The 27,992-nt window shown below is 33.7% G+C and overlaps 1 protein-coding gene across 6 annotated transcripts in view; it reads left to right on the top strand.

Moving 5' to 3' along the window:
* Window positions 1-3,859: 3,859 nt before the first annotated feature.
* LOC105230086 (prostaglandin D2 receptor) overlaps window positions 3,860-27,992 on the top strand; it is a 39,187-nt gene continuing 15,054 nt past the window's right edge. Inside the window, exons 1-2 of one of the 6 annotated variants that reach the window (XM_029551890.2) lie at window positions 3,860-3,992; window positions 4,386-5,387. In XM_029551890.2, coding sequence (XP_029407750.2) covers window positions 5,131-5,387 — 257 coding nt within the window. In that variant the 5' untranslated portion in view covers window positions 3,860-3,992; window positions 4,386-5,130. Of the gene's footprint in view, window positions 3,993-4,227; window positions 5,388-27,992 lie in introns of those variants that run through there. The other 5 variants (XM_029551889.2, XM_049457612.1, XM_049457613.1 and 2 more) reach the window with 5 other exon arrangements.

The following is a 27,992-nucleotide window of genomic DNA, read 5'->3' as shown; positions in this document are numbered from 1 at the left end:
CTATGTAAAATATGTGGGCAAGGGGAAGATTCGACCGTATAGCATTAACCTTCGTCGTTTTAACACGATTCGGGTGATAAAAACCAAATCGAAGACGGTCTTGAAGGCTATACCGGTTAAAGTATATTCCGACTGATTCGAAGATGGGAAAAAGCGTTGGTTAAGGTGCGTTTCATCCGATGAGGATTACTTTGAATGGAATGTAATTGATTTGGAAGAAAAAATAAAAAAAAAATTACATTTTATAAACAAATTCATCTCACTTTTTATCACGTTTAGTTTAGTTTTAAGTATTATAGACAACCGTTAGGTGAACTAAACAATTATGCTTCGTAGCTACATGTTGCGGGAGTATAAAAATAAATTTCATTTAATGCAGTTGAAATGAAAATATTTTCTGATTTCATTTAAGGAATGCAATTCAATATATTTCGATTGCGATCATTAGTCATTGCATTTTGTAAGCGCGGAAAGTAATCAAAAAAATGCAAAAAAAAAAAGTTGAATAAACGATTCTAGTTGTATATGCGTGGGGCCCCACAGCTGCTTCAAATATTTGTTTATTTTTGGGTAGAACAAAGTGTCACACCGCATATTCTCACCCGCTTTGACGCACTGCAGCTTTGCAAGTGAAATGCGTAGGTGCATTGAGTCGTGCCAACGACTTCCGGTTGAAAATTACGGATACGAAATCATGGAAGATGTTACAGAAGCTTTTTTGAGTGGCACAACGCATGCAGTGAGTGTCGTCGAAAACTTGCTTTATGCGAGTCGTCTATCTACCTATGTTAATGACGATAACATCGAGGTGTTAAAGTAACAGTTCTTGAATTACCTCGTTTTGCCATTAGAATATCTAAGCAACTCTTATTGACCGACTCAACAAATTTAAATTAATTATTATGATATGAATCGAATTAAACAAAGACTCTTACCAAAAAATCTTTTTCTAAAAGGACGTCGAGTAGAAGTCACAAAAGAGATGCTTAATAATGTAGTTGTATACCCTACATCCATCAAACGCAAGATCAAGTCCGTAGACGAGACATGAGTTAATGAATATGACATCGAAGCCGTCTAATAACACTACTCAACAAATCTGAAAATAAATTTGGGACTGATGTGCTAAGAGATCTTTAGAGTATTTGAGATGTTCTGATGAATTATGATGAATTTTCCATCACGTACAGTTATTTTGGTGATTTAGAAAACGTTGATGGAGGGAGCCCTACGGGTTAGGAAAATTTACTGATATTTTTCGAATTTGGTAGCCCAAAATTATCAGGAAACAGCCACTAACATCAAAGTCCCAGAATGACGGTAAAGTAGTATAATCTAGCAAATGGCGTTCTAAAAATGAGCCAAAACTAGAAAAATTAAAAATTCCCTGGAGACACTTAAAGCGCTCCCAGCCGAGTTTTACAAGTATATATGTATATGGAAAATTGGAACGTAAAAAATTAACCGTTATAATGCTTGTGTTGACCCAGTCGACAGTTTTAATAGGAGTTATATGCTTTAGTGGCCCGATATCGGCGGTTAAGACACATGAACAGTTTCTTGGAGAACGGGTGCAAAATTTCACCGATGTGTCAAAAACTGGGGGACTAGTTCGTTTATACATAGAATAGCAGACGGACGGATAGACGAATATGACTAAATCTACTCACTTCCCACCAGGATCATTTATATATATACTTTATAGGGTCTACGGCGTTTCCTTTTCGGTGTCACAAACATCGTGACAAACCTAATACACCCAGATGATGATGATGATATGATGGCAAAGTTATTCAGCTATGTAATGGTTATTTTAAAGGTTGTTTGGTATAAAAACTCATGGATCTTTTGGTTTTAGTTCTGCCGAATAAATCAGGATTTGATCCGGCTACATAGACGCGACTGTTGTAGACACAATATTGGTTTACTACCAATATTCTTATATAATATCGGATTGTTCTAATTTGAATATATAATGTATTGAGGGGAAGGGAAATTTAAAAATGTGTTTACTTAAGAGCCTATTATTCCTTAAAAGCTTTCTACCTTCTAAATTCCAATCTCTAGAAGAAGTTTTCCGCGAGATTTTATTTTTTTTTTCGGCAGCCGTATGAAGATAGCAAAATTATTATTTCCCCGATATATTAAAATACCGTTACTTACGAATTTCAGCGCATTAATCATTGCGTTTGAATTTCATTTTAAAAATCCCTGTCCACAACGAATCTACTTTATCATAATTTAACCTTCACACCCATAGATGTATATATGGTATTTATAAACATAAAACTGTTTATTTACACTTCTAGAACAATTTCAATTAATTAGCTTCTATAGCAGACAATCAACAGCAGCAGTGACAGCAAAAAGTCGAGAGGAAACAAAAAGGGACCACTAAACTCTAACCACATATTAACTAGAGTTAACGGGGTCAACGTTGACAAGGGTTCGAAATGGGTTACACGCAGCCGTGGCACACGCTGTGAGAACAAAAACGGGCTCAAATATCAAATGAAATTTAGATAAATACAAATACTTACATACAGACATAAGCTAATTTGCCAGAAATATTTATATATAACTACTTATACATATGTATACTTGTATATTCGTGGATGTTTGTGGGCTTTCATATGAATGAAAGCGGCCGCACTTTTATTGTAAGTAAATACTGACGCATATCAATGATTGCACACGCTTCTATATACTCGTATATATGTATATGTACCACTGCTTTTGGCGGTATCTGTGCGCCTGCTTATGCATCCACCTCTCTATAAATACATAAGTAGTTGTAGTACATATGAGTGAGCCCACAAATTTGCCGGCCGGCCTTTTCTCTGCACATTTTTTCTGTCGATTTCTGCTCTTTTGTCTGGCGCTTGTTTGGCAAAACTATCCTTTTAATGTGTGTTTATGTAGGGAACGACAAATTGGACACTCATAAAAAGCTGAAGGCTGTCAAAATTTCTGCACGAAGCAATGAGAACTAGTGATTTATTCAAATAACTGTGCAAATATAAACATATGTATTTCTGTGAACCCCACTAGGAAAGTGTGGACCAAGAAGAATTTTTCATTAAATAGGCTAAATTTAATACCGAGGATAATAAAACTGCTGATGAATAAAGCAAAGGGACAGACCTTTGAGCAAAACATCACGCGCGTCAGCCGAGATGTTCGAACGAGTCATCGAAAATTGGGTTAAAAGGATGGACCATCTGAGACGTAGCTGCGGCCAACATTTGAAAGAGATGATATTGAGTTTGAAGTTATTGGTTTTTTCTTTAAAAAGTAGGAAATCTTAAATGGATCACCGTTTACTACGGAATAACCGGATATTAACGGATATTTTGAACTTTAAAGCTCGATTTGAAGCTCCGGTTGTAGCAGTAATCGATTTAACGGCACTGCTGTAACCTTACTTCTTACTTGGTTTCATAAACCCCTTTATCTAAAAACAGAAGATAAACTTAATAAATTTACTGACAATTAATTATAGTTTAGGAAACACCACATTACACTACCGACAAAAGTATAATAATACCAAGAAAGCATTGTGTCTTAATTGAAATGCAAAAATATATAAACACTACTATGGAAGTCGACGTCGACGCCAAAGTCACCGCACGAATTGCCAAACTGCGCAGCAACTTCGCTACGCAATCAAGCGCTCGTCAGCGTTATCACAGCTGGCTGAGCTTCGACTGAACACTTCGGCAGCAAGTGACGGCGCTGCTTTGGCGTTGCCTTCGCGTTCACCGTTGCTGTTATCGCTACTGCTGTCGGCCGGTGTCGGTGTCGGTGTCGGAGTCGTCATGCAATCGCATTAGCTCCAGCAGCTTTTATGCTTACCGCTACCGGCAGTTAAGGCATTCCAGTGGCACACGCTCGGACAGTACGCCACGAGCCGCGCTAACGATTGGATGTAAAAAATTTCAAGTGCGCAAAAAACAGTTGTTCAAGTGAATTGTTTACAACGAGCATACGAAGTGCGTTTGTGCTAAGTTGGAGATATTTGTTGCGAAAAATATATTTTTTGAAAAGATGTAAATTTTAATTGAAAGAAATAGTTATTATTGAAAATTGTTTATTGGCGAAAATTGAAAAAAAAAGTTTTTTTGTTGACGAAAATTTAAAAAAAAAAAAATTTGAGAAAATATTTGAGAAAATATTTTTTTTTTTGCGTAAGAAAAAAAATTATTAGCGAAAATTAAAAAAAAAATTTAGTGAAAATTGAAATAAAAAATTTATTGGCGAAAATTAAAAATTTTTTTCGCAATCGAAAAATTGAATTGTACAATCAAGTTTCAGTTTCAAAAATAATTTAGTGCAATTGGCTCAAAATGTTTTTATTTTAACTTGCAAATACACAAACGCCGCAGAAAGGTAATTCGAAACTTGTTTACTTTGCTTGCACCAATGCTGCACCGGCAGCTTCCACCAGTGCAACGCCACTTCGATAAAGCAGCCAATAAATTATTTTTAAGCTATTTGGCATTTAAGTGGATTTGAATGTTTTATGCGCAATAGCAATAACAACAACTAATGCATTTACAAAAACAAAAAAATAAAAAATAATGTACTTACAAAAACAAAACAACAAGTAAATCAAAATATAAAAATTTGAAAAAAACTAAAAAAAAATTAAAAATTTAAATGTAGAAAAATTAAATACAAGTTGCAGAAAAATACAGAAAAACGCCAAAAATACATTTAAAAACAACAACAACAATTAAGTTGTTGTGAATTACAATTTTCACCGGCAGCGCAAAGGTGATCGTTCATCGCTGTTGAACGTGTTGTGTTTTGCTTCGCTATACTTTGTTGTTTTTGTCATGCAAAAACAAAAATAACGCCAGCAACGATTTATGTATGTATGTACGTACATATTTTATGAGCCATTGAAGTGAGAATAAACTATATATTAAGTATACGCCCGGCTGAGAACAGACACATCTGCTTTCGCGGCACATTTTTGTCAAACAAACAACAACAAAAACCAGTTATAAAAAATAGAAATATATATAAAAAACAACAATAAAAATATAAAACAATAAAACATAGCAAACAAAAACAATAACAACACATAATAATAATAATAGATAATAACTAATACAAATAACCGTTATGGCGAACACCAGCGTTCTATCGTTGATCTCACTTGATAGCGAGGCGGTGACGACGGCCGATGATTTCGCCTGGAATGTCAGCTCGACTGCAGCACCGAGCATTGTGGCTCAACCGTTGGCGCTCTATCACAATCGGCGCCGCTTCTTGTTCAGCGGCATTGTGCTGCTGCTCGGCGTTATTGGCAATTTATTGGCGCTGATCATTTTGGCGCGCAAAAAAGCGACAAAAAATAGCAAATACACGCTTATGCTGCGGTAAGTGCAACTACTGTTATACGTAAGTATATATGTGTGTGTTTTGGTGCTTGATTCGTCGCCAGCGCAGTGAGCCTGCTGTGGTTTATACTCGAATGCTCATTAAAGCGGCACTTAATTGGTTCAGCGACCGTTTGGCTTTGTGTGAGGTTCAAGGTGTCGCCGCCAGTGGCCACTGGTGTCTGCCGAGCTGTCAACATGTATTTTATTTGTGCAGTGCTTGTGGAAACTTAGGAAGTTTGTGCGCAACGTTAAGAAGTGAAGAGTGGTGGGCGCATAGATTGGCTAGATTTACTGCATTTTCGGATTTTGGTTTACAAATGTGTAACTTAAATAAGTTTGAATTCACAATTTGGCATTTGATTCCATTGACTTTTTGTTAATGGTATGGGAAAAACAAGAAAATAAGAAAAATAATTGAACTCGACTACAGCAAAGCTATAATAGCCTTAACAGTTGCATTGTTTATAGCATAAAGGGGTATACAAATATCTTTGCCCTAATTTCCATCGGTAAGTTTGTATTGCAGCTATATGTTATAGTGGTCCGATCTGAACTATTTGTTCTGAGATTATACCGTTACATTGGATAATAATCCATGCAAAATTTTGTAAAGATATCTTGTCAAACAAAAAAGTTTTCCTTCCACACAAGAACTTGATTTTGATCGATCAGTTTGTATGGCAGCTATATGTTATAGTGGTCTAATCTAAACAATTTGTTCGGAGATCATACCGTTTCTTTGAATAATAGCACATGTCAAATTTCGTTAAAATAGCTTGACAAATAAAAAAGTTTACCATATAAGGACATCATTATGATCGGAAAGTTTGTACGGCAGATATACGCTACAGTGATCAAATGTCGGCGATCGCAACAAATGAGATACTGCTATGGGAGAAAAGAATGTGAGCAAATTTTTAGATCAATATCTTAAAAACTGTGGGACTACTGACTACTTTTTACATTGTTTATTGACGAAAATTGACAAAATAATAATTTTTTGGACGAAAATTAAAAAAAAAAATATTATCTTAAAAACTGTGGGACTACTCACTACTTAATATATCCTGATCAGGGTTTAATAGGGTATGCTGGTCTTGAAAGTTTGCTCGAAAGCTTAATATTATATTTTAAAAGTCTATCGAAGTACCAGAAATTTCATTCCGGATGGTGTTTTCATTCTACCAGAATAAAGCAGGTTTTCATTATACACAGACAGATTACAGGTTATGTGGCTTTACATTTTCGAAAATAATACAATTCAAAACTTATTCTAAAATTTTCTGTCAGTTTTCAGTCTACAGTTTACAGTTTTTACGCTAAAAATAAAAAACGTCACGTAAAAAGGAAAATATCTTACAATAACTAGCCACTAAACGTTTGATATTTTAAATATCGAAAAAAAATATATATTGAATTTTTTAAATCTTTATGAATGCTTTTTTTTTATCTATACACGACGAAAGCAACTTTTAACCCTTCAATGGGATATTATTGTAATATTTATTTGTATAATATGAGCTTTGTGATGACTTAGAGCTTTTATTAGACTTAGAGCTTTCATTAGCTCGACGACTTCTCCTTACATTTCTAATCCATGAATCTAGAAATGACCTCTAGGCTACAAAAAAATAAATTTTAACCCTTCAAGATGATCTCAATGCAATATTTGATTGTATAATACGGAAATGTAGATTACTTTCTTCTCTCTATTTTTACGAATTTCTACTGCTTTACCACTGTTTTCTCATCAAATGTGATCAGTCCCGTTCCATTTACATTCCGCGTTTGCTTACGCCGCGACGAAAGGTTTGTTTGGCGTTTCTGAACATAAAAAATTGTCCAAATCGAATGGAACCTTGTAATCACGGCTACGGAATCGTTGACAATGTTGTAGAAGTGTTTTTGAAAGTGGCACAAAGCATTTAGTCTAGGTGGCGAAGTCAGTCGTGCGAAAATTGATCAGCTGTATTAACAATTTTCCACTTGTCGCCACTTTACACGTAACTATTAGACATTTTTCTAAGTATTTCGAAAGTAAACCATTTTTTGGACTTTTTAAAACACTAAATCTCTCAACTTTTTTTATACTTATTCAATAATGTATGTGGGGTTCTACATCTCTTTTGCCGCATCGTGATAGTTTTGAACGAATAGTTTTGTTACTAATGTCTCATTCTCAGCGTACATATATACAGCTACATTCTAACACACAATTCTCACACCACGCCAAAATTGACTGACCAAACAGCTGATTCACTAGTTTATTATTTGTCGTTATTATCAGTCATCCGCTTTCGAACTAGCACGTTTTAACCCTTAGGGGGCAACACGCTATCACAGCTATATTTGAACATTTTTATATAAATACATATATGTAGAGATTCCCGAAGTTTTATTCGCTTAGCAATTAGTTCGAACTTGGCGTATTCGCTACTAATGCAAATAACAGCGCTGCGTTATGTCGTCTGTCTGTCTGAGGTTCAAAATGTCAGCGGTGCGCATAAATAAATTAGCTTATCACATTTAAATTCGGTGTCAAAGAAATTCAGAGTGAAAATATGTAATGACAAAGTAATTTAAACGCTATTAAACATATTTATAATTACTTATTTTTAGATTGGCATTTTTTTGGGCGCAAATGAAAAATTATGTCTCATGGATTGGTTAAAATTGTTTATAGTTCGAAGCCCTGCAGAAAAACGTGGTATATTGGTGCTAGAAAAGACTTGCCGTGTTACTCAATGGTTCTCTGATTTAAATATAATTTTCTGTACTTTGAAAGTCCCATATATTTATACAGTTGAATTTCCCTAACTTGCTTCCTAACAACATAATCCACAAAAAAAACTTCAAGTTAGAGACTCTTCGAGTTATGGAAGGAAATTTGTATGAAATTTGACTTCTATTGGCAATTTATGAGTGTCAGTTATGGAAAACTTCGAGTTATAGAAGTTCGAGTTGTGCACTGTATTTCTAAAAATTACATGACAGACATAGATTTTTTCGAGATTTTCCTTGGTGAAAAGCTGTGTGGAGCCGATTTCCATCAGGACCTCGGAAAAAAATGTCTAGCGGTGAGGAAGGTTTAGTTCCAAAAACCACAAAAATTTATGATTACTGCAGATAAACACAGGTAATGAACGGAGTACTGGATTTTTGACAAAGAAGATTTTGTGAAAGAAACTACACTTCGAAGAGGCTTAAAATCAAGAAGGAAGGGCTAAGTGCAGGTGCAATCGAAATATTTTTACTCTTGCAACATGCAGAAATCAAAGCCAGTGAAATTCCTTAAGGTATCAAACGTCAACCAGAGGATTGCAGCTCGGTGTATGAGGCATACTCGGCATAAGGTTTTTTCGAAATACGAAAACCATTATGTGTAGTACGAGTATATGGGAGTTGGGCCAGTATCGTCCCGATTTTTTATATTTTTCTCAATACTAAATACATGCTATGAACATGCCACATACTAAAATACCTATAATATAGAGTAAAATCAGCCGGATGTTCGAAAATCCTGTTATTAGTTATACGGGGGATAGACCAAGTTTTCGACCAAATTTAGCTTTTTTGGAACAAAAATACACCGTTATAAGTAAAACACGCTATGTAATTTCCATTGAGATAACTCAAATATTGGCGGATACATGCGGTATAAGGTCAGCCGGAAGTTCGAAACTTTTTATATTAGGTATATGACGATCAGGGAAGGATTGACTTGCTTTAACACATTTTTGATACACGCAGTTACCATTGTTAGGAAAGAATTCTCTATGAATTTCAATTGTTTACCCCATTGACTGATATTTTCTACTAAAATGCAACTATAGATACTGCGGTTCACATATTCGGTACCTAGGGTTCTGAACAGTTTTTGTTGCTTATGAATATTTTGTGGCCTTAAGGTGAATACTTCAAAAGTATATTAATTACTTCATGATTTGTACACTGGAAAGTGAAAGAATCAGATGAAATTTGAAATTATGTTATACGGTGAGTAGTCGTGACTATAGTCCGATTTAGTCCGCGCATTTTCACAGCATAACATCAAACTGTCATAGAAATGTCACCTATCAAATTTGGTTGAAATCGGTCGAGCGGATCTCGAAATATGTGTTTTCATCTAAATGTGGGGGGTGCCAGGCACATCGTCCAATTTTGACCCCGGTTCCATTAAAGCCCTGGCATACCATCTCCAGAGTAAAGTTTAATTTATTTTGAATATATTCTCCGCACCGACTTAGAAAACAGTAAAGCGAATTGCGTTATAAGTTTCGGGAGCCGATTACACCAAGCTAAAAACTTCTTACAAATGCGCTCAAATGTCCAAAACTATTTGTCGAATCAACTTGAAACTTGAAGGAATATGTATTCTTAAATATATGTGCTTTTTATATACCACATGGGCAAAACAACAAATCGATTTTCACTTTGAAATTCGTAAGTTGATATGCACCAATAAAAAACCCCTGTATTCAATGAATTTTTTTTACTAAACTGTTAAGATTCTGCGCAGTTAATTTATAGCAATAACTTTTGACTACTCATTAAAATGCCATACTAACTGTCATAAACAATGAATGCATTATACATATATTACTATTATTATTATTTTTTGTTACTTAAACACCCTTTGCATTTTGTAGTAATTAAACTTAAGTATATATTTGAGCAATGAAAACCTCACTCGTTAAAAAATAAACAAAATGCTGAGGAATTTTTTCCTTCTTAAAATTAAAATTTTACAAGCCTATAACATTTATAAAACAATATTATAAACAAATTAATGCACTAGGCAATAATATTTACAAATAATATATAATAAATTTGTGGTTTATTACAAATAAATACCAGATTTTGTAGGCGTTCTAAGAACAAACTATAAAAGTTTAATATAATCATAATAAACTTCTGTGACTATGATATTTGAAAACTGCTAAACTCCAATTGCTTACGCAACCCGAAAATACCACAAAGTATTATGTAGTAATAAACGCTTTCGATTCACCCATAAAGTGCTCACTAAATTAGGGATCTGTTTACTATTGCCACAAAATACTACTTGTAAAGCAACAATACTTGAATACAATTGAATTTATTATACTTTTTATATACCATATCCAATTATTATGTGAGTATATTTAATTTTTGCCACGACTGGTTAGTCTAAACGCTTTTTTTGTTTGTAGTCATTAAACTTACAAACTTTTAAAAGAAATCTCTAACAATGTAGTTTCAGAGTCGATAGAAAGTGCACATATTTTATATACTCTATTAGTATCTCTGTTTTTCAATACTGTATTTAAAATTCCGTATATATATTAATGTTACTAAGCCTTCAGGCATACATGTGTTTGTCCGGAAAGTAATAAGACTAAGTCGTTACAATTCTTTAAAAACTTCCAAAATAGGCTCTAAGCCTTTGAAGGCGGCACGGAAAGCATTCTCCGGAATATGGGTCTTTTCCTGGCCCTCCGAAAAGGCCTGATCATATCAAACGTCTCTGTCGCAGATTTTCCGAGCTTTACGCAATATTTAATCGCGTAGCTCTGCATTTACGTGATTAAAGAACGCTGCATTTTCGGCTTGCTCCACTCACAGAAACAAGTCGCGCGAAAATGTATGTCCTGACTCTCCAGGTGCTCGAAGACAACTGACCAACAGCTCGTTCGTTAGCTAGAAACGCCCTCTACTGAATCCAGTTGATGCGCACATGCTCCGAAGTACAGTCGCGGCGGAAGGAAATCCCTATTACTTTCCGGATAAGCACTGTATTGCGACTCTAAATTAACATCTCGTCCAATTAGTTTCTCTTTGCTATATTTGATATGATATAAACTATGAAATTATACAACTATTAATTTTCCTTTTTAAGAACGATCGCAACTTTGGCTCATAAAATTTTTGATTAAAATTATTTACAGTTGTCGTATTGCCTTTCCGTTTCAATAATATTCTATTTATAGTGTTAGCTTTAATTTTCCAAAGAGACGGAAATTTTTTTCAAACAATTTTCACATTATATCGAACACTTTTTAGTTCGTTTTGTTATTCGAAATGGTCATCTTTCGCTTTCACAAAAACAATCAAACGATTTGGTCACGAATGAATACAAGAAAGCACAGTTTCTCTAGGTATTGACCACGCTGCTCTAACCAAAGATTCTTTATATTTCTCTCAACCTTTTTTCACACTCTAGTCCAATGGATTCAAATCTGAACTTCCACACAGGCAACCATCTGCAGCTATGGGACCAGGAATATTGCTTTTAAACCACTGTTGAGTGGTTTTTGCATTGCCTGCTGGATGCCAATGCTCTCAATCGAAAAGAATATTGCTTAACTGCTTTAGCCCTGCTTTGAAAACTCCTTACTGATACAATTCTGCCACAGTTTTAACCCCATTTTCAGAAAAGTGAGTAGATGTAACGCCTTTACAGGAGACTTTTTTTATGTTTTATTCTATAGGACTCGTAGTTTCGCCGGAAATCGAGATAACTCGTTTTTAATCATTAAAAACTTAAGTACGCTTAAATAATTTTTCCCTTAATGTTTGTTTGCAACACTTTTTTCTTGAAATTTTTGCCCATCCTCGTATTGCCATAAAATCTGTTACAAGGTTTATAATGCATGTAACTAAACTTTGTAACAAATTTTATGGCAATACCAGGTATAGTATACGCAAATGCTTGTATTAAGATTGGCAGAGTGGAAATTATACATTGTTAAATCTTTTGTCAAAGAAACCACTAAAATATTGATTATATAATATATTCATCTATGTTTTAAAACTTAATTTTGTTGAAACTAACACAATATATTCTAGTTGATTATGATATTAACATTCAAAAACACTGATGTTTTTGAAAAGGTTACTATTTAGAAAACTCAAATATCGCTAAAATCTTCAAATCAAACTGAGGCTATCTTGAGATTACGGTAGCGCTAATCCCGAAGTTTTAGTTTAAATTTCTTATACGGACACCGCACAAGAATCTTGCATTAATCTTTCATGCTTTTCCAGAAAATTTTACCACACAAATGAATAACACCAAAACATAAAAGCGAATATTTACTATCACAGAACAAAGCAGGATGGAATGAGTAAAAACAGACACGGAAATCGAAAGAGAAACCTAATAAACACACATCACAAACAAATTTTCATGACGGTGTTGGCTTCCGTAGGCCAATGAGAAAAATATAACACATGACCAATATTTCAATACTGTGCGCACAAGATAAAATAGTTCCGTTCTCTATTTTTTTTAGAAAAAATAATACTGACACGTGAAACCAAACACTTGTAAGTATGTAAACTCGTAAATTGAAAGGAGTCGTAATAAAATCTAAAAATAAAAGTTTGAGCGTTACACAGACAAGGATGTGTTTACGTACACATTATTCGAATATAAATTTACACAAGTTGACCGGAAATGACCAAAAGGCAACTAAACACTTGATAAAAGCAATACTCGAAACACTCAGACAAATCCATTTGAGTGCTTAGCTTGTATGAAAAGGTTAAGATAAAAGACTAAGCATTATTTACTTTGGGGAGATTATTCGGGATTTCATTTGTTGGCGTAAAATATTGCACATATACACATACCTATTTGAAAGCACAATCACAGGGGTATTATTTTTATGTGCTTTTTAGCAAATATTTACCAATTGACACTGTAGAGATTTTAAGTCCTGACAATATACCCAAAAGTGGTAGCTGTAAAAGTCGAATGTTAAAAACTTATTCTCATTCACCCTTTAGCTATAAATCCTGCCCACTAAATTGATATTGATGTTAGAATTTTTGAGGATATTGAGGTACATATCTACGAAAATATTTAATACTCTTTATATTTTTAGCTTCAGGAATAGTTTCCTTCTAAGCGTATTGTGTTTTTAACTCTGCTAAAATAAGTCTAAAAGTAGGCAACATCCAATGTAACTAAACTTGTTGCATACTTTTAAATGGCAGGCAATTTTTTTGTGGGATTTGTGCTTTAATTTCAAAACGACTGAATATAAATGGGTTAAAAAGCTATATTTTTCATCCATTACTTCTTCTCCAACAATGGAAGTTCATTGAAAACATTTTTATTTTTTTATTCTTTTGAACTAATTACTGTCTGGCAACACCAAAACATACATTTTATAAATTGGTTTTCTAAAAGTTTATAGCGTCAACGCCCTTCTGGTGGGAAATATTGCTGACCGCTAAGTTTGTTCTTGATAAGAGACCATAAGATAGGACTGTACGACAAGATATCGATAAATTCAGGCTTTAGTGATCAGAAATTTTTTTATATACCATATACAATATATGGTATAGTGTTATTTTAGCCTTTTCTTACAACAATCCGAAATTAATACAAACTTTTGTTTTCGTTGCCAGACGATGAAGTAAAGTCTTAACTAGGCTCAACATATTTTGACTATGAATAACGTCCACTATTAGGTCAAATAACATAGCTCGTAAACTTCTCGATAAATTTGAACCAAAATTGGTTCATAACATTTGAACTTTATTCTTTTATTATTAATCAATGTTTGGCGAAATGCATCTTCTACTTCATATATGACGGCATTTTGAGACTGTTAAACTCACACTTCACAGTAGATACTTATCTACAACAAAGATGTTGATTGTACTACAGATGTTCAGTAAATGTATTGAAAAATAATTCTATTTCAGTTTAAATCTTCTACAACCCCTATCAATCGAATTTGAGAATCTGCGTCATTCCGTTTCGTATTAAAATATATAAAATATCTCCCTTCCACTTTTTTTGCTCCTTATTCAATGCTTTATAAAAAGTGTTACAGTGATCGGATTAAGTTCAAATATGCACCGATTCATTCGATAATTTGTTTCCATCTATACGGCAACTTCACCCCCTCCTTATTTGCGAAGAACTCGAACAGCCACTTTTCACAAGTCTCTTTTGAGTTCAACTTTACACCAACAAGGGCGTTCGCCATGGACAGGAACAGTTGATAATCACTTGGCGCTATGTCCAGGCTATATGGTGGATGCGATAAAACCTCCCATCCGAGCTGCCGTAGCTTCTGACGAGTCATCAACGAAGTGTGTGGTCTGGCGTTGTCCTGGTGGAACATTCTTCCTGTTGGCCAATTCTGGACGCTTCTGGTCGATCGCTTGCTTCAAGCGATCCAGTTGTTCGCAAATGGTAGAATTAAGCGTCTGGCTATATGGGAGCACCTCATAGTGGATGATTCCCTTCCAATCCCAACAAACACACAGCAAAACTTTCCTGGCGGTCAATCCCGGCTTGGCCACTGTTTGGGACGATTCACCGGCCTTCGACCACGACCGTTTTCGCTTGATATTGTCGTATGTGATCCATTTTTCGTCGCCACTCACCATTCGCTTCACAAATGGGTCGGGTTCGTTCCGTTTCAGCAGCATATCGCTAGCGTTAATTCGGTCCAGAAGGTTTTTTTTCGTGAAATCATGCGGCACCCAAACTTCAACTTTTTTTGTATATCCAGCCTTCTGCAGATGGTTTAAAATAGTTTGGTGACTAACTCCCATCTTCTGTTCGATGTCACGAGATGCCACATGCCGCCCAGGGAAAAGTCTAACGGTGTATTATCACATGTTCCCTCAATAAATCCATTGATTGATGCGATGTGTGAAAAGTGGCGCAGTCTTGTTGAAACCGAATGTTGCAGAGATCAAAGGTTCGATTTCAGGCATCAAATATTCATTTATCATGGCGCGTTAACGGTCGCGGACAGTAACGTTCTTACCGTCATCATTTTTGAAGAAATATGGATCGATGATTCCAGACAGCTCTTGAATATCTTCAGGTTGCTTTTCGTCCCAAATGCGGCAATTTTGTTTGTTTACATACCCATTAAGCCAGAAATGTGCCTCATCGCTGAACTTTTCAAAAGCCCATAGAGCGAGTCAACGTCGCTTGGGAAGGTCGAGCGGCTTTAGTTAAAAAAATGGCTGTTGAAAAAAGTACTTGGATCACCCGTTATAATTTTACCTGACGCGGACTAAAATATAGCAGTAAACCCAAGTTTTAGTTTATGAACTCCAATGTGAGTCAAGAAGAATATACTGTAATTTATTCACGATTTCATAGAATAATAGATGCTTGATTCTTTGGCAACATTTTTTAGTAATCACTTTAGAGGAAACAATAGTTCTATACAATTTTTCTTTTATTTTAATCGCATTAGATTCATTGACTACAATTAACTATAACAATGAATACTCATTGCCCACGAGATAGGAATTTCCACTGACTGATATGCGAAACCATTACCAAGAAGCTGGTTAGCAGAGTAGAAAGAGTAATCTATGAGTAATGACTTTATCACTCAAATAAATACATACACACATCCATACATATGAACAACTGCGAAAGCCCGCAATCATAGATCGTTGATAACACTGAAACATTTCTTGATGCTTTAGAGGTTAGCAGTATTCCAGTGAGTTTCTCGAGAAAATCGTTTGCCATACTCATTAATAAATTGCATACTTAAGTGCTCACATACAGACAGAAATTAATATAGTACAGACCATATTATCTGTCATCAGCTTGATGAAATTATTGCAACGACTTTGGATTTCCAATTGCAATATCGCACTAAACGTTCAGTCTTATATTAACGGTGCAGTTTCATTTGTTTCATTCTCAGCGTTACAAAAACCTCATTTTTGACATCATCGTTGCCGGTAGAATGCGGGCAGCATGTTTGTTTGTAAACTTTATATTATAAAATTCTCAGAAATCCCCTAAGCATTAAAATTAATTGCATTCGCTCATATTGTGAAGTGTTTATGCGCTGGGGTATACTTATAGAAATATATGCCATACACAGACATACATACTATACAGCTCAATACCCACAATTACCCACAACTGTTGCATGACATTATACTAATTGAAAATACTTACATATGTGCCAGAAAATGATTCCATTTTAGTCGCAATTTTTTCCCTGAACCTGCATATAAAGTTTGTTACAAAGTTTGTAACACTCAACTAAAAACCTCGCAGGTTCTATAATATATTTGTATATGTATATATGCATTGTGACGAATTTGTAATTGTAATATTTATTTTCTCGTCTTCAAAGTTATCCCAACCAGAAGTAATATACTTTCCAACGTTTTTTCCAGTCTTCAAAACACTTTTCAGAAGTACTTTTTGGAATGGCCTTCACCTCCTTCAGCGAAGTTTGTTTTATCTCTTCGATCGTCTGGCAACGGCTTCCACGGAGCGTCAATTTCAGTTTGGGAAAGAAGAAAAAAACACACGGAGCCAAGTCTGGTGAATACGGTGGTTGATCGATGGTATTCACTGCATTTTTGGCTATAAATTTGGTCCCAATCCTGGCTCAATGCGTTGGTGCTTTATCATCATGTAAAATCCATGAATTGTTTTTCCACAATTCCGGTCATTTTCGACGGATGTTCTCACGTAAACTCTCAATACGGCCAAATAGAACTTCTCATTGACTGTCTGCCCCTCGCAACAAGTCACCTTGTTTTTTGATCGGCTTTACCGTGGTTTTTTTGATTTCAGCTCGCTCTTTTCCTCCCAAAATACGTAAACCCATGCCTTATCAGCAATTTAAATGCTCTCCATGAATGTGGGATCGGAATTTGCATGATCAAGCATGCCCAAAGAGACCTGTTTACGGTACTATTTTTGAAAAACAAAAAACACATTACGTTTGTCGGGACGAGTCCAGCAAGAACGCGTTTCATACCTCAAATGTCCACCAAAATCATTCGAACGGACTCGCGATGGATGTCGAACTCTCCTATCAGCTCTCTAACACTTGCCTGACGATTTTCATGATGCTTTAACTTTTATAATATTTTCATTAGTAAAAATAAATATATTTTTATATTCTTTTTATGGTATAAGAAATGTAGGTGTGAAGGGTATTATAATAACCTAGGTTAAGTCAAAATTACGGTTTTGTTGTTTTGTCAGTCACGTGATTTAAAAGCAAATAGTTAATTTGTTTATATTATTGCTAACAATTAGTGTACAGGTGTCTAACGGCGTGAATACAATATTATGCTTGAAATCTAACAAACTTACAAATTTATAATTAGTAAAATTTTTACACTAGTGTAATAATAATACAAGTACACAATAATAAAATAAGCTGTTTAATGTATCTATTACTAAAAATCATACAAGTTTTCGAGATGATGGCTTGCATTGCATGGCGTAAAACGCATTTTTCCTCACCATTTTTCTCACCGGTATATGACCATACAACCATTTTGTCCTTCTCTAGGTAGTAGTTATAGAACACGCATTGTGAAACGGTCAGTTCAAACCATGAAGCAATCCTCGTCGTCATTAAAGTCGTTTCGCCCCGTAAAATGAACTAGTTCGACTTTTTCTTTTTCTCCGGTGGAAGAGTGGTCTCGTGGTTGAATTTGTTATTCAAAGTGAGCAAACGCCGATAATACATCTTTGTGGTTACTGTCGCTATGTCGCGCACCTCTCTTTGTTATTTTATTATCTGTGGTGTGGTCTTATTATCTATGGTACTAATTTTTGAGGCATCTGAGATTTTACTAAGTTATTTCCTTTCTAAAAGTAAAACTCGAATCGCCGGACAATATAAATCGTCAAAACAATCGTCTACGAGAATATACTTTCACTTCTTTTAACGATGCTGGCAGTATTTACCAACATCTGCAAAATATCTTGGACTTACAATTGCTAAGAAACCGCACGTGAAAATCAAGAGAACTCAGCTCAGATTAAGAGCTATTGCGCAGCTTTACAGGCTCCTAGGGTCAAGATCTCAACTCAACCTAAAGAACAAGCTACTCATTTTTAAGGTAATACTCAGACCGATCTGTTTATATGAAATTCAGATCTGGGGGAGCTCAGCTAATTCACATTTTAAAGTTATTCAAGCTTTTCAAAATAAAGTTTCTCGCACTATAGTGGGTGCAGCCATTTATGTTAGAAATGACGACAAAAATCGAGACTTAAAAATCCAACTGTAAAAGAAACTATAGCAAAATTTTGTTAATCATTATCTCTCTCGATAAGAGTATCATTATAACGTATTGGTGATTAAATTTCTGGATAATACGGACTAATGTAGGAGATTAAAAAGATATCATCCATTAGATGTCCCATTTCAATTCCATTAATCTCAAATAAACAGCTTCTTAGAGAGCAGCCAAAGCACTCTACTACTTGAAAATAAAATTCTTCAGCTAGAAATATCGAGAGAGATAAGGTACGACTGTAACTGATCTTAGACCAAAGCGGCTCATTTTAATGCAACCAAAGTATTCTTACTCAAAAATGCTTTAGAATTTTTCTTAACTTTGAGGGTTCTTTATATAAAGATAAAATTTGCATTTATAGGGCTGCCACATAAACTTTATTAAAATATCTTGTGAAGTTTCTTAGTTTTGGGTAAAACCAATATAGTAGAAGAGAGTGCTTTATAAAAAAAAATTCTGCATTTATAGGGTTGCCACATAAATCTTATTAAAATATCTTGTCAAATTGGGTAAAACCAAAGTAGTAAAAGAGAGTGCTTTATAAAAATAAAATTTTCTTTTATAGGGTTGCCACATAAATTTTATTAAAATATATCTCGTCAAATTTCTTAGTTTTGGGTAAAACCAAAATAGTTGAAGAGAGTGCTTTATAAAAATAAAATTTTTAATTTTTAGGGTTGCCACACAAATTTTATTAAAATATCTTTTGAAGTTCCTCAATTTTGGGTATAACCAAAATAGTTTATGAGAGTATTTTATAAAAATAAAATTTTCTTTTATAGGGTTGCCACATAAATTTTATTAAAATATTTTGTGAAGTTTCCCAATTTTGGGTAAAATCAAAATAGTAAAAGAGAGTGCTTTATAAAAATAAAATTTTCTTTTATAGGGTTGCCACATAAATTTTATTATAATATTTTGTGAAGTTTCCCAAATTTGGGTGAAAACAAAATAGTTCATCAATATATATAATTTTAGATCTACATGGAATAAAAATATTAAAATTCTTAACTTGGTTACCTAAAAATTTATTTTCTCCCTTACTTAATATCAATCAGTTAGAAAAGCATTAAAATGTCCATTTATATAAAAAAATTACACGTTTCCTAATTACTTTAACTGTCGTTTACATGACGAATATATGGACATAATGTATTAGATATTTCCCGTATAAGTAGGAAGGGGGAGTTATTACCGAGTTTGGACAAAAATTCGCAAATCACTGTTAGAATATTACGTGTGGCCTGCGCGCGGGGACCAGCGTGTGCATAACCATAAAAATGAATGAACAAATGATGTATCATTAATATTGTTGAATGTGCGGATTGAAATTTGTAGCTGTTATGAGGCGTTCGTAAATTTGTTAAATAAAACGATTTATATGATTGAGCACATTTTCGCTGTTGGCTGGAATTTTAATAACTTTCCTATTGCGTCGAATGAAATGAATAAGTAATTTAAGTATGAGACATAGATTCCATTTGTCAATTGGGTAAGATTTTGCTGAGATATTTGTAAGTGCACAAAATCGCACTTTAATTTAATTTGTTGTTGTTTTTGTTTAATGATATTTCTGCAAATAATCTACAATAGTTACTAAAACAAAATCTCTTAAATTTTTTTGTTAAAAAACATTGCGAAAAATAATATTAATATCTTTTTTTAACAAAAAACAAATTTTATAAATTAAAGAATTCTAAGGTTGATATAGGAATTTAAGTCAAATTGGCATACATTTATATATGTCAAATATTGGAGTTAGGTGGCAACGTTATTTATGAAATTTTAAGTGGCAACATTACATCTTTAACTTTAAAGCTTATAAGGTTTTAGTCATATTAAAAAAATTGCAAAAAATATATAAATATTTTTTTTAATACATAATTTTTATTTTGAACAAATTGAGTGAAAATTGTATAAATTAAATAATTCTAAGCTTGATGTTGGTATTTATAAAAAAAAATTTAAACAAAAAAATAAATTTGTATATGTACATTCTCTCAAATGTTGGAGTAAGGTGGCAACTTTGTTTGAGACATTTTTTTAAATATTTGGAAATTTATAAAGAAATTAAAAAAAGTGGCAACACTATTGAAAAAAATTATAATTTAAAGACTTATAAGGTTGAGATTTATATTTCTACAAAAAAAAATTCGAAAAATATATAAATATTTTTTTAATAAATCACTAATTTTTTGAAAACAAGGAGTGAAATGAATGAAAATTGTTTAAATAAAATAATTCTATGCTTGATATTAGCAATTGTAATAAACATATATTTTAAGACAAAAATTGAAAAATCTGAATAATCGGTTGTATGGGATATATGGTATAGTTGTACAATCTGACCGATTCCGTCAAATGGTTAAGGAAATGTCCAAATACACTTTCGTATTAAATCTCGGATATCTCAAAAACTGACGAAGAAATTTGTATAATCCCTAAATAAACTTCACCCTACTAATCGCTGATTGGAAACCTTGTTCAGAATGGACCGTAGAGCATTTTCCGCATACGCGATTTTTTTCGTTTTTTTAGCTCACAGTAAATCGACTCTTTCTAATGTAGAGTATAACATATGCAAGAAGTTAATTACTAAATAAAAAATAAATAAAAAATACCAATATTATTGACAAAAAAAAAAGTTATAATAACACTCAGAAATGTGCACATATAACAAGGTATAACAGCGCTAACTATTCCCCACGCGACATAAGCATGCCAGGGACTTTTAAAAATTCCTAGAAATGCGAATGTAAATCCAACATACTTGAGCTTATCACATTGCACTTTGCAAATCACAAATAAAAAACACTACAAATCGGCTGTGCTTTTCGCTTTTCCTAAAATAGCTGCTACACTTATTTCATGTTCATTAGTTCATTATCGCAATTTATTGTTTGTGAAGTGCTATCATTAGCAAACAAAGGCGTAGGTGCTTAAGTTGATTTGTGCGAATTATTGACCAGTTTATAGTCTGGCAAATCTTCAGCGGAAAGGTGAGTATTTATGTTCAACTTAAATTGTATTTGCTATGGCAGATAATTGCATTCTGATGTGCTAAAAGTAATTTAAAGGCACCTGAAACAAAAGTTAGTACGCTTGCAGCAAGCACACATGTCGTATGAGCAATCTTTAGTTGGCTTCGCTTTCTTCCAATGAACTGCGCTTAAATTATGTTGTCTTCTGTCTTTATGGCTTCGCTTTGTAGCTGTTGACATTACTTTTGATTTCGAAATACATGCGCTGTCTAGTTTATCTAATGCCCTAGGGCATGTTGTATGTGCGCTTCACAGCCGAAAGTTCATCATACGCAGTGGCTGACTTGTATGCTGAATTATTTATGTTCCAAATAATACACGTGTTGGTGTCAGCTTGGGATTTGGTATTTTTGGTGATTATTTTTAGAAGTAGAGGTGTGAAAATTTTAGATTTTTTTAAGAAATTAAATAAAATATATATAAAAAATTAATAATAATTTTAATTAAAACGATTAAGCTTATTTATTGCTTGATTTATTTTAAGAACTGCATTAATTCACGAAAAAGCTTAAGTAAACCTGAAATTAGATATATTCAACGGGAGCTTTAGATTATCACTAAGTTAGTAAAAAAATGTAGCGTTTGAAATTAACAACAAACAAAAACAAGCCTAAGACACTTATGTATTGGAATGCAGAGCGATTTAAATATTAATTTTTAGAATTATCAGTAATTATAAATTGTTTTCAAATATTTAACGATAAAAAAATAATATTGAAAAGCAGCTAACTACTTCGATATGCATACAAAGATACAGATTTTTGAACAAATTTTTTTTTTAACCAAAATATCTACGTCGGAGACACTGAAGAAGCCACTCATTTGTCGGAGTCGGCGGTTTTCCCATGCTTAGGTAAAAATAGTTGTCAGGACCTCCACCGCCAAAAATAAATGAATTGTTCTATAAATAACTTTTCCACAGTAACTTTGATATTTTCTATGTGCAATGTTATGTAAACAGTTATGATTACAGTTGTCTGTACTCACAAAGTAGTCACATATAATACACCACTGTTGGCACTCAAAGTGCTTATTATTTTCATATCCTTCTTCTTCATTATCGAGAAATGTGTGTAAAGACGTTTTTCATTGAATCAGATACACAAATTACACTCTAATTTATGATGCAAATTCCAACCACGTGATTTGTAAGATTTGCCCTTGCATGTGACTCGTTTTATTTTCGAGTTGATTTTTTAATAATGGAAGAACAGTAGGGTTCTCGTTTAAAGACATTTAAGAATAATATTTTTTAAGAAAAATACATACACAGCTTTTTATAAATATAGACAGCTGCTTCACTATGCTGGAAATTTGTTACTCTCTTCTAAATCTCAACGGAAATAGTCTAACTCAATATAAATTGTACCTCGGTAGTTAAGCGAACCTTCGAGAATATAGCTACCTAAGAAACTCCTCATAAAATATATCAACCTTTGCGAGGCGACGTAAAATATATGACAACCATTCCAGTTGTTGCTTATTTAGAAAAAAATTAAGATAATAGCAATCAAAGCATGATTTCCCATTATTACTCAAAGAAATTGAGAGTTGATTTGAAAGAAAATTTAGATACCTGCTACATGGTAGTAAAGGGTGATTTTTTTGAGGTTAGGATTTTCATGCATTAGTATTTGACAGATCACGTGGGATTTCAGACATGGTGTCAAAGAGAAAGATGCTCAGTATGCTTTGACATTTCATCATGAATAGACTTACTAACGAGCAACGCTTGCAAATCATTGAATTTTATTACCAAAATCAGTGTTCGGTTCGAAATGTGTTTCGCGCTTTACGTCCGATTTATGGTCTACATATCATTTCTCATTTCTGGTTGAATGGCTACGTAAATAAGCAAAATTGCCGCATTTGGGGTGAAGAGCAACCAGAAGCCGTTCAAGAACTGCCCATGCATCCCGAAAAATGCACTGTTTGGTGTGGTTTGTACGCTGGTGGAATCATTGGACCGTATTTTTTCAAAGATGCTGTTGGACGCAACGTTACGGTGAATGGCGATCGCTATCGTTCGATGCTAACAAACTTTTTGTTGCCAAAAATGGAAGAACTGAACTTGGTTGACATGTGGTTTCAACAAGATGGCGCTACATGCCACACAGCTCGCGATTCTATGGCCATTTTGAGGGAAAACTTCGGACAACAATTCATCTCAAGAAATGGACCCGTAAGTTGGCCACCAAGATCATGCGATTTAACGCCTTTAGACTATTTTTTGTGGGGCTACGTCAAGTCTAAAGTCTACAGAAATAAGCCAGCAACTATTCCAGCTTTGGAAGACAACATTTCCGAAGAAATTCGGGCTATTCCGGCCGAAATGCTCGAAAAAGTTGCCCAAAATTGGACTTTCCGAATGGACCACCTAAGACGCAGCCGCGGTCAACATTTAAATGAAATTATCTTCAAAAAGTAAATGTCATGAACCAATCTAACGTTTCAAATAAAGAACCGATGAGATTTTGCAAATTTTATGCGTTTTTTTTTTAAAAAAAGTTATCAAGCTCTTAAAAAATCACCCTGGAAAATAAAATAAAAAAGATATATGTTTGAGAAAGGTTGCCACTTGTTTCAAAAAAATAATAATTGATTAAAATTATTAAATTCAATAAATATTATAATCTATATGATGTTAAAATAAAATAAGTAAAATATACATATGTTTGAGGAGGGTTGCCACTTGTTTAAAAAATATAATAATTTTATAAAATTGTAAAGTTCAATAAAAATTATGTGTGTGTCTAAATAAAAAGGCTTACAATTCAAAATATTTTTGAGAAGGGTTGCCACCTGTTTTATTTTTTTTAAGGACAGTATGAAATTTCTATTATACAAAAAATCGCCTTCCCTAAAAATAAAAATATAATTTTTAATCGCTCCAACTGTTTAACTTTAAACGCATTTTTCTAAAATGTTCATTTTTCAAGGCTGCTCAAGTGAGAGTTTGCTCGGAGACATATGCTCCGATCAAATCTCTCCGTACCGAATTTAGCCAAGCCAAAAACGACAAAAATTTTATAAAACAAAGCTGTCCTTTTATTAATTTATCATTTATTTTTCAAACGCAGGTCATTGTACGGACATAATAATATATTTTTTCATAACGTCGTCGGAAATCGCGTGTAACTTGAATATTATTTAACTTTTTCTTCAAATATTTTACCGCATACTTTTGAAATAAATAATAATGAAATATGTATGTATCAAAATACCTTTAAAATTTCCTTAATCAATATTTGATATAAAGGTATTTTTTATTATTCCAAAAAATTACACCTTTCCCTCTTTTTTAACTGAGACCATTAAAGGAAAAAGCATAACTTTTGTCTCAAAATTTGAATTTCTGAATTTTAGTCGCAGAATTCTCCAAATATTTATCTTCTCATACTTTTACGGCCCAACTAGCCTCACCTCTGAGTAGTCACTCAGTGCTCAGCACATCTTTTTTAAGTAGAATTATATGTTAGACCGAGTGATTCTTAAGGCGAAGTTTGAAAAATTTTATAATTGGTTTTATGGGAAATATGTGGTATAAGAAGGTTTGACAATTAAGTAATGAGACTGATTTTATTGCCGCGCTTGTGGTAAACCTATGATCTAGAGATTCCCTTCCTATTTTTTCGGCATCCCTCCCCTCTCCATTGATATATACCAACGCTCTAGCTTGTTTAGTTCGTCTGTTGCGTCAAGTTGAGTAGACGTGTGTTTGTAGTGCTCGTCACGAAAATGAAAAAACGAAATCAAGAACAACGCGTCGCGTAAAATTTTGCGCCAGATTGAGAGAAACAGCTTCGGAAACGTACGCTAAAATTGTAAGAGTGTATGGTAGTGCTCTTAGTCGTGCCCAGGTGTTTCGATGGCACAAAGAGTTTAAGAAGGTGCGTGAAAGCGTGGAAGACGAGGCGCGGAGCGGGAGACCAGTCGAGGTGCGGACTGACGCGAATGCGCAGCATGTTTGCGCATTAATCCGTGAAGATCGGTGAAGATGAAGCCTACTATTGCCAAGTACTCGAAAGATTGTGAAAACAAGTCAACAGAGTGCGCCCAGACATCGCTCGTAACTGGATCCCTCATCACGACAACGCGCCGTGCCACACCGCCCTCAGCGTGACCCAGTATTTGGCCTCTAAAGAGATCGCCGTGTTGCAACAGCCGTCTTATTCGCCCGACATGTCACCCTGTGACTTTTTTTGTTTCCTAAAACTAAATTGATGGTCAAAGGAACCCATTTTGAGTCGATTACATACATCCAGGCGGCCGTGACGAGGGTACTCGCGGACATCCCAATTGAAGCGTTACGAAGCATGGAAAACGCGCTGGAATCGCTGTATAGCTGCCCAAGGGGACTACTTTGGAGGGGATGGCAGAGTTGTAGAATAATTTTCAAATATACGGTTTTTAAGGAATCAGTCTCAATACTTATTTGTCATACCTCGAAGTTGTGCGGTCTGATCATTTACGACAAATAATTAATAGGAAAACAAAATACACTTACATATTAAATTGCATTCGGATATGTCAAAAACTGACTATGAAATTTTTATGTTATTTAAAAATGTTCACCCATCGTACATTAAGTTTAGTTGTTTAGAATGATCCTTAGAATATTTCCAACACGAGATTGTCCCCTTTTTGGCTCTCCCTAAATCCATCTGCTCTAATATATGTATGTATACATAGGCATATGAACACGCCATCATCACGCTCAACATTTCCTCATTCAACATTCAAGACTTGTGAAATTTCAGCATAACCACAAAGCAAATGAACAAATATAATATTGTGAGTCAAGAGACCACAGATTAACTAATTGTTACGGGATTTTATTATATATTTGTTTATGTTTTTATTTTTATTTTTTTTGCCTTTTCAAACACATTCTGACCATAATTAGCCATAAACGAGTGAGTACTCCGCGAAAATCCAGAAAAGACACGGAATGAGTGAAATGCAAATAAATATGCATTCATATGCTTAATTACATAGTGACATTCCTGCCTTAAGTAGAACAAATACTCATAAAATACAGCGCAAATAGTGACTAATGACTTGGAGTTAAGCATTTGACACTTTTATCGGATTCGCAAACACCAAGTGAGTGCAACTATATACACACATACATACATATATACTTTATATGAGTTTAGTTTTGCACATATTTATGTACATAGCTGTGATTGTGGATTGTGCAAGCGCTCATACATACATATTTGTTTGTTTTTGAAATTAACGCGAAATCTATTTTTAATCCAAATAAACTTGTTCTTGAACAAACTGATTTTCCTTAGTCTAAGTACTTAATGCAAACTTTTATTAGTGTGACTTTGTGCTTAAATATAATTCCACATAAATACTCTGCACTTTATTTGCAAGCATTTCAACGTCCACTTCAACTACATTGTGGTTATAGCACGGAATTCATCAGTCTGGACAATTAATCATTACAATTTAGTTTAAAAATCAATTTCGCTATTCTTAAAAAAAAAATATGAAAATTCAACATTTAATTTACATACAAACAGATTTTTCCCATAAGTTCTACTTTAGAGGTCAGATATCACTTGTAAATTTCAAAAAATCGATTTTTGGTTTTTTTTTATACTGTAGGAGATGTACATACATTAGGGTGGGTAAAAAAAAATCAAGGATCTTTCCATTAAAGTCTATTTAAAAGGTTATATTCAATTCAAATTTATAAAATCGTTTTTAATTTTTCTATATACTACATGGAACATTAGGGTGGACCAAAAAAAAAATTTTTTTTTCTCTTGGAACATTGAAAAAATTGGTTGACTAACGATTTTCTATTTTTTTTCTTATTATCAGCCAGAAAAATTCATATCTTGCTTCCAACGATTTCAAAATAAATGCTCCACAAAATAGTCTCTTACAGTTTTTTCATCAACTTACCCGTTAAGTGTGAAGTTTGATTTGGAGCAAATTTTTTTTTGCCTCTTAAATTTTATAACTCAATGAAAAAACATCATTATAATAATCAAAACTCATTGTCTTATAGGAAATTTTTTGCTCTATAAAAATTGTATATAATTCTCTTTTCAATTTTATTGTTTTCCTTAGAAAAGCATTGTTGTTTAACTTAAACACTTAACTTAAATCAAAAATTATACAAACAATATTTGTAGTCCATGAAATTTCCTGCAAGATCATAATAAGAAAAGAATATAAAACCTTTAAGCGGCGGAGCTTCCTGAGAGAATTAAGAGCGCATAATGGAAGCGCCTTTTTAGAACTGTCTATAAACCAATTTTCAGCGTACGAAGCGAAAAAAAATCTTCATTTTTATAAGCCCAACATAATGTACATACATATAATTGCAAATATCCTCAGCAACCAGCGAATAGATTCGGAGATACGAGTCTTATACTGGTAATATTTAATTTGTATTGTACTCTTAAACGCACTCTTTTATCAAACACTGTTTTCAGAGCCGCGAAGGAATAAGATTTTTATAATAATTTTGAAACCTCAAGCCACTCTGAAGTGTAAATCG

The sequence above is a fragment of the Bactrocera dorsalis genome, chromosome 5 (assembly GCF_023373825.1).
Source record: "Bactrocera dorsalis isolate Fly_Bdor chromosome 5, ASM2337382v1, whole genome shotgun sequence".
NCBI classification, from domain to species: Eukaryota; Metazoa; Arthropoda; class Insecta; order Diptera; family Tephritidae; genus Bactrocera; species Bactrocera dorsalis.
The sequence above is the reverse complement of the archived record's forward strand: the minus strand, read 5'-3'. Positions and strand labels throughout refer to the sequence as shown.